This window comes from Oratosquilla oratoria, chromosome 37, assembly GCF_046742065.1.
Source record: "Oratosquilla oratoria isolate Oo_2021 chromosome 37, ASM4674206v1, whole genome shotgun sequence".
Lineage (NCBI taxonomy): Eukaryota > Metazoa > Arthropoda > Malacostraca > Stomatopoda > Squillidae > Oratosquilla > Oratosquilla oratoria.
Window position 1 is genome coordinate 37,372,620 of NC_134813.1, and position 13,319 is coordinate 37,385,938.

Sequence of the window (13,319 nt, forward strand, 5' to 3'; positions counted from 1 at the left end):
GTACAGTACAATGCAGTCTTCCATAATGTGTTGTATAGTATGGGATGAAGAGTTGCATCCTGGAGAGTTATGCGATGCGGTCATCCAGCCCCCTCTAGTAGCCGCACAGTATGGTGGCCGCAGAGTATTGTTCCTTGGGGTACTACATTGCACAGTCATTTATTCTTAGAAATTCTGTTTTTACCTATTCTGCTCTGTCGGTCAGCAAAGAAGTTTGTTAGCCATTTCATGGTGTGGATGTATGTCTTTGTGAACTTATTTGAAAGTATGTGTCTGAGAACTTTATCAGATGCCTTGTTTGTGCATTTTAACTGACGCAATTACTCTACTTTCTATTGTGCAGTACTATTACACTGTCTTGCTGAATGCAAATCTGGACAATGATGGAAATAAATGAGAAATGTATGCTACGTTATGACTTACACCATACATGCTGGGTTCAGCATCCACTGTTTAAGTCACGGGTAATTTTTGTCTGTAAATTTGGTTTCAAGTTCAGTATCATAGACTAATTCCTATATTATGGTTTTATTAATAACTTTTGAATAATTCTTGTTTAAATTTTGACATTTTTTCCACTTGTTTGGCCATTCGGTTTTGGGGAGGATCAATAATAGGTACCTGTTAATGGCGTTCCTGCGAAACGAACGTCAGAGAAAATCACTTCCCTGCCACCCGTTTAAAAAAGACACAGAGGGCGAAGCCCCAAGAAACTGACAGTCGGTCTCTAGATAGGACCCAAACTCTCTATGTAAACTTAAGTTAAATCTTCAGCTTTTCACACAAGGAAAATTAACTACACGTGACTGCTTTCCTTCTACCATAAGCCGATAACATAACTCCTACACTAACATAAAGAGTAATCTAAAGCTTCGTTCTTAAGAGATCCATAGGAAGGCCCGAGGATCGTTACTAACTATTGTGGTGGTTCAATTATTCCGTCAGCAAAATTTGATGTAGCAGTTATTATCAATGGTTTTGTAGTTAACTTAAAAGTAATTTCTGTTTTGCTTTTTTGTTTAGTCAGCCTCTCTGCTTCATGTTGGGTGAACGTCCTATAGAGGTAAGTTAGAGATATTCTCCCTTGTGAAGACATCACCATCTGAGTAGCAAGTAGGTAAAAAGAAAATTAATGCATTGGAAATATCTTTATTATATATATCACAATATCGTACAATATATACAATACTGGTAGTAATCACTATGTGACAATTTCTTTAGTAGTTTCCTTGCTGTATAAGCAAAGGTATACAATGAATGAATTGGGTATTTCTAGGCAAATTTATGCAATATTCAGAGCTGGAGACGCGCACGCACACACACGCACACACACACACACACACACACACGCACGCACGCACACGCACACACACACACACACACACACACACACACACACACACACACACACACACACACACACGCACGCACACACCGCACGCAAACAAAAGTAAAAAAAGTATTCTCTCAAACAGAACCAAACTGAAATTATGGTTTGACACAAATCAAGCAGAATGCCATAAAAGAAATACCAGGAACTTTGAAAACGTCAAATGTGACAAATGTAAATTTGTTATCGAAGTTGATAGTATGACTGATGAGATGACGTTGTTCAACCTTATGGATGGGAGGATGGTCAGTCATGATCTTAATGCATGAATCGAGTGAACAACTAAAAGTAAAACGTACACAGGAACTTAGACATACTGTAGTCTTGTTCAATCGTCTCTGTCGGCACCTAGCTGGAGTTGGTAACTTGTTATCTGTCACTTGTATCGTCATCAGCTGTGGTATGATTACGAACGATAAGTCGCTATTTGCTTTAGAGACGTCGGGTAAAAAAAAAAAAAAAAAAAACTTAGGCACTACGAAATGTCTTCGCCCGTGTACGAAGGAGGACTAGGCAGGCATTTCCTCTTCTCACTAAGTAGAGCAAAAAGGAAAAACAAACAAACAAGCTCGTTTCTGAGCTGCGTAAAGTAATTTGATGTGATTAGTTTGTGTACGTGAGAGCAAAGTGTGCTTTACCAATCTATATTTTTTTTTCCACTTTCTCCAACCTGTCTCTCTAATCCAGACAATCTCAACTTTGATGATGCAAGACCTTCTCTCTGTGCACTCAGGATTCTCTCACAAATAATAAATGCTTTCCAGTAACATCTCATCACTTGTGTCAGAAATTTCAGATCTCGTCTAATGTAACGTTTTCCAAGTTGATCGGACGTGCGTCATACCACGAAGAAATACCATGTTAACTTGATATTGTTTGCATTAAATCCTTAAGCATGCATCACTTCATTGTATTTTAAAAAAACGCTCTTTGGAAAACAGTGCCTATATTCTGCAGCTTATTGAACTCCAATGCCCAAAGAATAAACTTTGCATCTCGTTGTTTTCATTTCGTTGATCATCAAGATTGCGAGACCGTTTCGTATACTTCACTCAGTACATATATATATCTGCATTCTATATACAGTCACTTCACTCGATCACTTTAACGTGTGTTCTAACCGATGGAGAAGGTACTTTGTATCAACTAAGCATAGGACTGTTCCTTGTCGAAGGAGAGCGCGAGCTTTCCGTTCTTGTCCGTGCAGTGCTTGAGTTTGCCTCTGAGCTCCTCCAGCGATCTCGACTTGGCCTTGTTAATCCGTTTGTATTTAACATCTTTAGGTTTGGTGACTGACCGATGATTGCTCATGACTCTGTTGTAGGTGACCTGGATGGTCTCCTCCTCCTTGCGAGGTTTGACGGGTTGGTATGGAGTGTGATCCCCTAGCGTGTTGAGTTTCTCGAAGGAACCCAGGAGTTGCCGTCGCCCCTCGTCTTCGCCATCGTACGTTCTCACCGACTCATCGTCGTCGTCCGAACTCTCGCCATCACTCAAGGTGGCGTCGGAGTCATAGGTGGTCGGGTCGGAAACTTTGAGTATTGAGGTAAGGGAGGGTGTAAGCGAGTGGGTGTCACTCAGGAGGGAGTCGTGTTCATCATGACCAAGGAACCGCCGCGCGTTGAAAACGACCTCCTCGTCCAGGCTGTAGACCGTTCTTAAAAGCTCAGCACGCCCCTTCTTTAGAGTACATGCCGGGCTGTCGTCGCTCTCCTCACTCGAACACGATGGAGAAGTAGATATCGAACTGCTACTGCCTTTTTTGCTCTCACTGCTACTGCTACTGACTCTACTGCCGCCGCTGCTACTGCTGCATGTGCTCCCGGAACTTTTGAGCCCGTCGCTGGTGATGCTCTTGACACCTTCCGGGACGGTGCTTCCAGATCGGTTGGCGCATTCGACTGCATCCGAGACAGACCGAATCACCCGGACGCCTGCCCTGGAGGTCGGGTCCACTGCACCGAGCGAATCACAGTTGTCCTCAAGCATGATGGCGCTGTCGCTGTCGTTCAGGCTGTCTGGGTCTCCGCCTTTCGTCGAAGTAAAGAGAGGACTCTTGGTCTTCTCTTCCTTCACTACGTTGCTCTCGAGAACCTGCGTGGTGCTCTCGATCAGCTGGGAGTCCACCTGATTTTTTGTATTGTTGTGGTTCGTGTCGGGTATGGTGCCGCTTCTCGCTTCCAGGGCTAGGGTGAGCTGCAATATCAGCTCTTGCTGCCGTCGTATCGTCACGTCCTTGTGCTGAAGAAGGCCCTCAAGTTCTTTGGAGCGCCGCCGCAACTGACCCTCAAAGAGCATCAACTGCGACTCGATCATCTTGAGGATGTTGTCCCGCCCCCGCTGGAGTTGGAGGATGTACACATTCTGTAATACAAGAACAAATATTAGACCATTTATGAAGACTGGTTTTATCTATGTATGTACATGTATGGATTGTGTGTGTGTGCGTGTGTACACCATGCGTGACTTGTGCATGTGTGTTACGTATGCACGTGCTTTTCAGTGTCCTTGTTGATATAGACATACATCGAACAAGTTGTGATCAGCGACATGCTATATTGTATCTAAATGCATAACTTATGTATTACTTACACACTACTGTAATTTTAACATATTAATATATCTTAGACAACTGCATATTTAATTTTGGCATGTATAGAAATATTTTACTCAGGTAAATGGAAGCTGCAGAATTATTCATGTCGACAATTTACTGTACCACCAGTAATAATAATTGTCCTCGGGTTAGGCCGACGGTCCTGAAGTGGACACTCAAGACTGACCTCAACTTGTGTGAACTTAGTTTATCAGTCATTCCAGATTTAGTGCGCCCCTTCAGCAGAATTAACTCGTCTTGCGTCAGACAGCAATAAACATAAAGGTCACTCGTAAACCTACTCTTTAATAAACTATAGGCCTTATAGTACTTGTACTAGTTGCCGCCAGATAACTTCATTAAAGTCTAAGTGAACATTTTTGTTCGTGAAAAGGATTGACGGTGTAGTTTAACTTCTTCAGTTCTTCAAATAAATTTGTGACTAGTACGTGATTACAACGGGGGCCTCTGTTGATCTTGTAGCTGGTACAAATGGAACATATGAGTTGGTAAATCCGTTCCCCCATTCTTTGAACTTTGAATGTGCCCATTTTCTGAATTCCTACTGGGAGTCTCTGGGTCAGGTCAGGAATATTGAGACCAGAGGACTATTCGGATATTCAGCTTCTGCATAACATAAAACAATCACTCGCACACAAGCATCACTATCAGGCTGGTTATTCCATGTGTTAGTGATGCGCTCCGTACAAAAGGATGCTGCTGCTTGCGTATCAACACTTAGTACCTCTTTGTTTTCATTGGAAGTCCGGCTCAGTTTCACACGTTAACATTTAATCATTCCAGGCTTCCAGGCCACAACAAGGATCTACCCAACAAACATGAAAGAGAAACTGAGTTCATTGGAGTCATGGCAGTGGTCGTGTTTGTACAATTGTCTCTCTGTCCAAGGACCACTTTACTTTCTTCCCATACAGATCCATCGTGAGCAAGAACACAATATTAGGCCTGGGGGAGTTATTGCAAAGTAACCTTTCTTTGGGCATTCACCTATGCCAAAAAGAGTTGGTTTGTGTGGTGTGACTATTTTTCCGCTATCTAATGTTACTTTTAACCATTGATGGAAAAATGTGATGTTGAGAATACATTCCTATGCCACGTGCTTAAGTTATAAGGAATCATATCACATTTGTCTGGGAAATTTGAATAGCGACAAGACCAGCCTATTGCACTGCAAGCAGCCTGGGCTGCAGACGTGCAAATGGCTCTCGGGGGAAACTTGAGGTACAGTGCACCCACGTCCACAAGCCATCTGGTTGAAATGGGTCAAGTAGTAAGAAGAATTGTTACATCTGCATTTAGAATATTTGGCTTATGAGCAATTCTTAATCTGTCAGGCCATATTTAGGTTCAAGGAACTGAGACCATAGCAAATCGAATATAGACGATTTGTATGGATGCGACACGAAGAACCAGGACGGAGGTCGAAGTCTTTTGTCAAATGCTTGATAGTCTCCGGTTCTGTTCGGATCCAGATAATTGAGAACAGGTACCCTACAAGATATTCCTGTGACGCCAGTCTCTTGCAATTTGATCGGATAGTCAGAATGAACCGAAAGTATTACTTTATTTTTTTCCCAGCATTGACACTGTGCTGGCCAACCTAACGGCTGTGTATCCAGTTACAGACCACAGACAAAAACACACATCGCATTTCTGTGGTCTGTGGCCGAAAGCACAGACGTTGACTCGAACGTTTTGTACAAGTTCTTTAAGTGTGACCCCTTTTCAACATAGTAATGTATTTTAGAGATGTTCTCGCTGTTACAGTAATCTAGTACGGGAACAGATCCTGGGATGAAGGGGTGAATGACCCTATTGACTACAAAAGTACTGAGATTTTCTCCTATTCATATCCAGGTAGTTTTTCATGCGAGGTTTAGGCGCGAGGGTGGAGGGTATAAAAGGTGTCCACATAGGTAGACCGGCAGGGATAGAAACTGTGGTGAATTTTCGGCGACGAAATACAAATGCAGGTGAACCGACAGAGTGCTGTGGTAGGAGCGTGTGGGCACACCATTACATAGATTTTTGGCAAAGCCTCACATGACGTAGCGAGGTCTGGGTCAGTGGTCTGTCCTCTGTTGCCAAGTTAACGCATGCGCAGAGCATCACAACGGCTCTCTCGACCGACGAGATGTGCAATCTGCGTTGTTACTGGTCGTTTGGACAAGAAGACGCCTGTCCACCGAGATACAGACCCATACTAAGTGAAGAACGTTAATCGGTGGGCTGCCGAACTGAAAAGCCGTGCTAGTGGCAACGGCGTGTGTAGGTTGTTGGGATGGACCTTGCAACCCGTATGCTGTACCCCCAACACATCCCATCCCGCTCCTCACACCCACACGTACCTGGGGCAAGTTTTGGTTGCAGAGGTGGAGAGAAGCTGGACTAAAAAAGTAAGGAACAATGGGAATTGGATTTATCTTAGACCGCTTGCATGTGAAGCGGTACTTGTTTTAGCGGTGACTTTGTGTCCTCTCCCGCCATACCTTATAGGGGATATGACGCACTCATTCCAGACTTGTCGCTTATCCTCTTCCTCTCACTCCTCCTCCTCCTCTTCCTGTTTTTCTTCCTCTTCCTCTCCTTCCTCCTGAGTTCTCCTCGAACGCTTACCCCCGCTTTACACACACCTTTCTCCCCCCAGATTATCTCTTGTCTTGAAACCTGTCCTCTTTAATCGCTTTTGTGCTTTCGCAGAATCCCCTAATCTCTTCTTGCAGCCATCGGCCGCTCCTTTCACAATTTAACTTTACTCGTACAATCCTCCACTCCCGTCTGTACAACTTCACCCTCCACTACATCTTCATATATCTACTACTTGAACATGATGAGACATTTCATATATTGTCTTCGGGTTGAGATTTTTTTTTATTCAGTTTAGCGGACTTTGGCGTGAGGATGAACTTTTAGTTCCTATTTAGATCGAAGTCCGCTCGTCATCCACAGAAAGTCATCATTGTAATCGTTAGGGTCTTAAGTTTTCCTTATTTTCTACCGTGTCCAGTGTTTATCATATAAGACTCCCCTACCACTTTCCCAAGAACATTTAATATCCTCCACGATCAGATCGCGGACCAGTTTCGCCTAAATATGTATGAGGGGCGGTGGTTCTCAAAATGCTTACTCCCAAAATACACCTCCCTTAAACGTCTTTTATAGGAAATAACTGGATTGAGGTTGGATAGGTTAATGTAGGTTAAGCAGAAGTTTTGGGACACAGCCTCGTAATTAACCAAAAATTACGATGGGTATTTTCGGGAAAAACTTTTTCAGGCATGAAACCTCTGTGCCTCATCACGACAGAAGCGGAAAAGGCCAACCACATCCCCAAGAACAATACCAAAGCTAAGAAGCTACAGTTGTGGTGGGTCACTTCTGTGTAGTCTACAAACCACCTTGCCTCCTCCCACTCCCCAACCCCTCGGCAGACCAGCGCGGACGCCACACAAGTAATGCAAGGCTGCATGCACTTATTTCGCCTTCAGTTGCCAAACTTCTATGTTAATATTCCCAAATAGAATTATTTCTGGGGGTGCTGGCCCATTCCACCACACACAGGCGCACACCAACACCCAAACATCTCCAACATGGGGGAAAAATACAAACGTAATCAGTATGTTAATACAAAAGTATAAGGCATACAGGAACACTCAAATACAGACAAGGACATGAACGAGGCGAGCCAAGCACATGGCCAATTCAGTAGTAGCAAAGTAGATGGCAGTGCAGAATGCGAGCAGGTGCAGCGTGAGAGCCGACGGTTGCTCCAGTACTAAGTGGTCAGCAGAGCAGAACCAGCTGTTCACACTCGGCCAAACGTCCACTCTCGAAACGAAGAAAAGCTCTCAGGGTCGCAAGTAGTGGGTCCTGGCGTTTAAGACGATAATCGTATCATAGGTATCGAGTCCATGTTGTACAATTACCTAAGTTGGGGATTAGGTAGCGTTTCAAATACTTTTGGTTAGAAAGAGTTCCGAGAGAAAAAAAATTGGGGGGTTAAGGATAAAGGGAGGGAGGAAGGATAAAGGGAGGGAGGACGGATAAAGGGAGGGAGGACGGATAAAGGGAGGGACGACGGATAAAGGGAAAGGAGGAGGGAGAGGTGAGAGAGAATGGGAGAAGGGGAATAGATGGGAAGGAGAAAGAACGTGATAGGAAGGATGGAACACATTAGAGTCTGTAATTGTGTGCGTTTCATGTAGAACGTTGTGAATATGGATAATGAAGTCATTACAAATACGAGTTGTGAAAACACGTACATGAGCATCTGCAAGCATAACTGTGTGTATTTGCTTGCGCACTGGCAAGCACACACGAAAGAGTAAGAAAACGTAGGTGGGTATGTTACGTGTAAAACGAATTCGGACGAACATGTTTACACTTGAGAACGTGCACTTGAAGAGGATTATATTTTCTTGTCAATCCAAAGCCCCACGTGTTCTGTTCAGAATAAGGAGATGAATTTTCTCCCTTCTGTCATCGAAAACCTACTCTATAACTTTCAAATACCGCACAGTATAGAGTTGATTTTTTTTTTCGTCGAAATGGATGTGTCTTATTTCACCAAATATTTATATACACTTATAACAACAGAAAAAGTTAGCCATATTGGTTTGGGCAGATTGTGTGTGTGTGTGCTTTTGTGTGTATATGTGCGTGCATGCATGAGTGTGTGTGTGTGTGTGTGTGTGTGTGTGTGTGTGTGTGTGTGTGTGTGTGTGTGTGTGTGTGTGTGTGTGTGTGTGTGTGTGTGTGTTTGTGTGTGTGTGTGTGTGGTGAAGTTATAATTGGTAGAAGTTACTCCTGTGTAGAGGTTTTTCTGTCGCGTGTTAGCGTTAATCCCACATTAGCGCTTAATCTGGGTGACAGTGGAAGGCAGTTTGTACAGAAGGGCTCAAGTCAGGATACAAAAAGGAGAAACTATGAGAAGGAGTGCTTGGATAGGGTCGATGGAGGGTCGGGTGCTAAGTGTCAGAAGTGCACATTAAACTTGGCCCTGACCGGTAACCTATGAATCTTGTTATCTTTGTATATTGCATGATAAGAGTAGGCCTGGGCTCCCCTTTTGCCCCCCCCCCACACACTCCCTTCTCCCACACAAGAGATGGTCCTACGAATACGTTATATTGCATATGCACGCGCGTGCTAGCACAAAACTATACTCAATATTCAAGCATCCTCATCTGCTTTTTTCCATCGAGACTGCATCTTTGTTAAAAACCTACATCACCCATCCACGCTCTTCTTCTCTTCCTCATCAACTTCCTCTCCTCCCTTCTCTTCTTCCTCTGCCTCCTCTCCTCTTGGGCTCCGAATCAGTCGAGTAAGCTTCCAAAGTCTGTATAAGGAAACTGAGCACAAGGATCTACCTGCCCAGCCAAGCGTCCTCATTCCCCCCCTCCGCCTCCTCTTACTCTGCCTCTTCCTCCTCTCCTTCACCTCTTCCTCCTCTCCCTCCACCTCGTCCTCCTGCTCTTTCTTCCATTTCTTTTCACTCCTTTCTTCTCTGTCCTCCACATTTCTGAATTTATTATGATTATTCATTATATGGACTGGGACGCATGCAAGGCAGATAAGGACGTTTGAGAAGAGGTTGGTGAGGGGTGGGAGGAAAATGCCTTCAGTTCGAAGAAAAGGGAGAGGTTGTTGGAGAGAGGGTTAAGGAGGAGATGAAGAGGAGGGCGGCTGGGGACGGGGGTTGTGGCGGGGAAGGGAAGAGCGGGCGAAAACTGGTTTGTAAGCTACACTGCACTGCTTTGGTACGGCCGTAGGAAGGAAGAGAGGGAGTGTGTATAAGGTGTGCGTGTATGTTCGTACGTTTGTGTGTGTGTGTGTGTGTGTGTGTGTGTGTGTGTGTGTGTGTGTGTGTGTGTGTGTGTGTGTGTGTGTGTGTGTGTGTGTGTGTGTGTGTGTGTGTGTGTGCGTGCGTGCGTGTAAGGAAGGGAAAGGGTGTCTGTGGAATGCATAACAACTCTCATCCACAAACCTTTCTTCCTTTCCAGTTGTGACATCTTCATTTCTCCTTTATCATTCGCTCTCCTTCCTTTCCTTTCACTATATCTTTATCTATCGTCCCGCCATCTTTTTTATGCAACTCTTCCATTGTTCAGTTTTATTTTATACTTCTTATTCCTATTGTGTATTCTTTTCGTTTCCACTATCTTATTACCATCACTGTAAATATTGTACGTCAAATATATTTCCTTTTCCTCTCCTCCCTCTCCCTCTCCACTTTTTTCCTCCTCCTCTCCCTCCGCTTTCTCCTCATCTTCTTCCTATTCCTTCTTCCCTTCCTCCTTTTCCTCGCCTTCATCCTCCTCCTCCCCCTCCCCCCTTTCTTTTCATCCATCTCGGCAGTTCCTTTCTGAAATCTTCGGCTAAAGTGGGAGGGAGAGAGGGAGAGAGGGAGAGAGGGAGGGAGAGAGGGAAGGAGGGGGGGAGGGAGGTTGGCTAGAGGCTCTTTTCGGCAAGGTCTTTTAAGCCATCGTACCTGTCAGACAAAGAGCTTCTTTTCCCATCGGGAGTCCATCAACTGCCACCGAAGGATCCAGCTCCTTGCGTCACTTCGCCTCGAAAGAATGGGAAAGAAGGCCAACCGTGGAGGTAATGTGGAAGGACGAGAGAGAGAGAGAGAGAGACAGAGAGAGAGAGAGAGAGAGAGAGAGAGAGAGAGAGAGAGAGAGAGAGAGAGAGAGAAAGAGAGAAAACATCGAAGCGAGATGGGGTTGGGGGGGGTAGGGAGGAAAAAGAAAAACGAAGAATGAAGAAAGGGGGAGAGGGAAGGAAAATAGATAAAGATATAGAGAAAGAGATGGCTACAAAAGGAACAAATTGTTCGGACAGTTCGTCCTACTCCTAATCAGAGTACAATTATCTAATGTATATTTCAGATTGGGAAACGTACAAAGAAAAGAAAAGAGAAGTAAAGCAAAAGGTAAAGGAGGCAAAGAGGAGAGCAGATGTGAAATGGGGTAGGAGTATGACAGAAAATTTTGAAAGTAATAAAAAGATGTTTTGGAAAGAAATTAAGAGAGGAAGAGGAGGTGAATCAAGTAGGGAAGAAAAGGTAAAAGGTACAGATGGAGAGTTGATAATGGAAGAGATGGCAGTGAGGGGAAGATGGGCAGAATATTTTAGGGAGTTGCTGAATGTGAAGGAGGATAGGGAGGGAAAGATAGCTGCAGTGGGAAATACGAAGAAAATGAGAGTGATGAGTGAGGAGAATGGAGGAGAAATAAGGAAGGATGAGGTGAAGGCAGTTGTAAAGATGATGAAAGCAGGTAAGGCACCTGGTCTGGATGGATGTCATGCAGAATGTCTGAAAAAGGGAGGTTCAGTGATGGTGGACTGGTTGGTGAGATTATTTAATGTTTGCTGGAGAGAGGGTAGAGTACCGGAGGACTGGAGTAGTGCCTGTATAGTTCCTCTTTACAAGGGAAAAGGGGACAAGTGTGAATGTAGTAATTTCAGAGGGATTAGCCTGTTGAGTGTAGTAGGGAAGGCTTATGGGAGAATCTTAATTGAGAGGATTAGGAGAGGAACAGAAGGAGTAATTGGTGAGGAACAGTGTGGATTTAGGACGGGTAGAGGTTGTTTAGATCAGATCTTTGTGGTAAGACAGATATGTGAGAAAGCTATAGGAAAGGGGAAGGATGTTTTTTGGGCTTTTATGGATCTGGAAAAGGCTTATGATAGGGTAGACAGAAAGGCACTGTGGGAGGTTATGCAGATTTATGGGATAGGAGGAAAGCTTTTGGGAGCTGTCAAGAGTTTTTATGTGAGTAGTAGAGCATGTGTTAGGATTGGAAATGGAGAGAGTGAGTGGTTTGAAGTAAAGGTGGGACTTCGTCAAGGATGTGTTATGTCGCCCTGGCTGTTCAACTTATACATGGATGGGGTGGTGCGAGAGGTGAATGCTAGGGTAGTGAGTCAGGGATTGGAGATGGTTAAAGAAAATGGAGAAAAGTGGGAGGTGAGCCAGCTGTTGTTTGCAGACGACACTGCGCTTGTGGCAGGGTCAGAGGAGGGATTGAGGAAGCTGGTGGCAGAGTTTGGGAGAGTATGTGATAGAAGAAAGCTAAAGATAAATGTGGGTAAAAGTAAGGTGATGAGATGTACAAGGGGTGAAAGTGGCAGTAGACTGGAAGTGAACATTAAGGGAGAGCGACTGGAGGAAGTGGATAGTTTTAGATACTTGGGTGCAAGTGTAGCAGGAAAAGGTGGAGTGAAGGTGGAGGTAGAATGTAGATTGAGAGAAGCGAGTAAATGCCTTGGTGGTTTAAAGAGTGTAATGAGAAATAGACATTTGGGAATGGATGCGAAGAGGAGACTGTATGAAGGAGTGATTGTGCCAACAGCATTGTATGGGGCAGAAACGTGGAACATAAGAGAAGAAGAGAGAAGGAGTTTGAATGTGTTTGAGATGAGGTGTCTGAGAAGTATGGTGGGGGTTACTAGGCTAGATAGAGTGAGAAATGAGGAGGTGAGGAGGAGAACAGGGGTGAAAAAGGATTTGTGAGATAGGGTTGATGAAAGAATATTAGGATGGTTTGGACACATGGAAAGAATGAGTGAAGAAAGACTAGTAAAAGAGGTATGGAAGGCAGATGTGGAGGGAGTGAACATGAGGGGACGTCCTAGGATGAGGTGGATGGATGGGGTGAAGGGGGCTTTGGGGAAGAGGGGAATGTCTGTTGAGGAAGGAAGGGAGAGGACGGAAGACAGAGGTGAGTGGAGAATGGTTGTATATGGATGATGTTGTGACTGCATGAGGAGGAATGGGCGGGGGGGTGGGGTAGTATGTGTGAGTAAATTTTGACGCAGCCCGAAGGGATTTCTCCCCGTCCTCTCCTTATATGCAAAGGGGGACGGAGAGGGGGGGTCGCCGATTAAATGAAGCGGCCTTGCTGTGGATGTACTGTGTCTTGCGACACTGCTTCTGACCCAGGGCGGTGGGCAGGGTGCAGGGATGACCCGTCATCCAGGAGGTGCTCAGATGAGAGGAAGGGTGGGAGGGGTGTGGAGTGTATTTAGGGATGAAATGGGTGGGAGTGTTTTTATGCCTTTCCCTTTTTGGCTACCTCCCTTGGAAGGGGGAAAAAGCCTTGGTATATGTATGATGTATGTATATTTCAGATTAAATTATTAATATAAACATAAGGTACTTTAGTACTTAGGGTGTTGATGACATCAGAATAGAATTATACGCAATACAAACCAGACGAGGTACAATGGCTTCAGGCTATCAGATCTTAGATTTAATCTAGAGGTAATAGACAGAAACAACTTTACCAACCGCATGGTCACTGA

At 44.5% G+C, this 13,319-nt stretch overlaps 1 protein-coding gene across 1 annotated transcript in view; it reads right to left on the minus strand.

Moving 5' to 3' along the window:
* Positions 1 to 1,135: 1,135 nt before the first annotated feature.
* LOC143019661 (uncharacterized) overlaps positions 1,136 to 13,319 on the minus strand; it is a 231,549-nt gene continuing 219,365 nt past the window's right edge. The window contains exon 3 of the mRNA XM_076175559.1: positions 1,136 to 3,754. Coding sequence (XP_076031674.1) covers positions 2,537 to 3,754 — 1,218 coding nt within the window. The 3' untranslated portion in view covers positions 1,136 to 2,536. The remainder of the gene's footprint in view (positions 3,755 to 13,319) is intronic.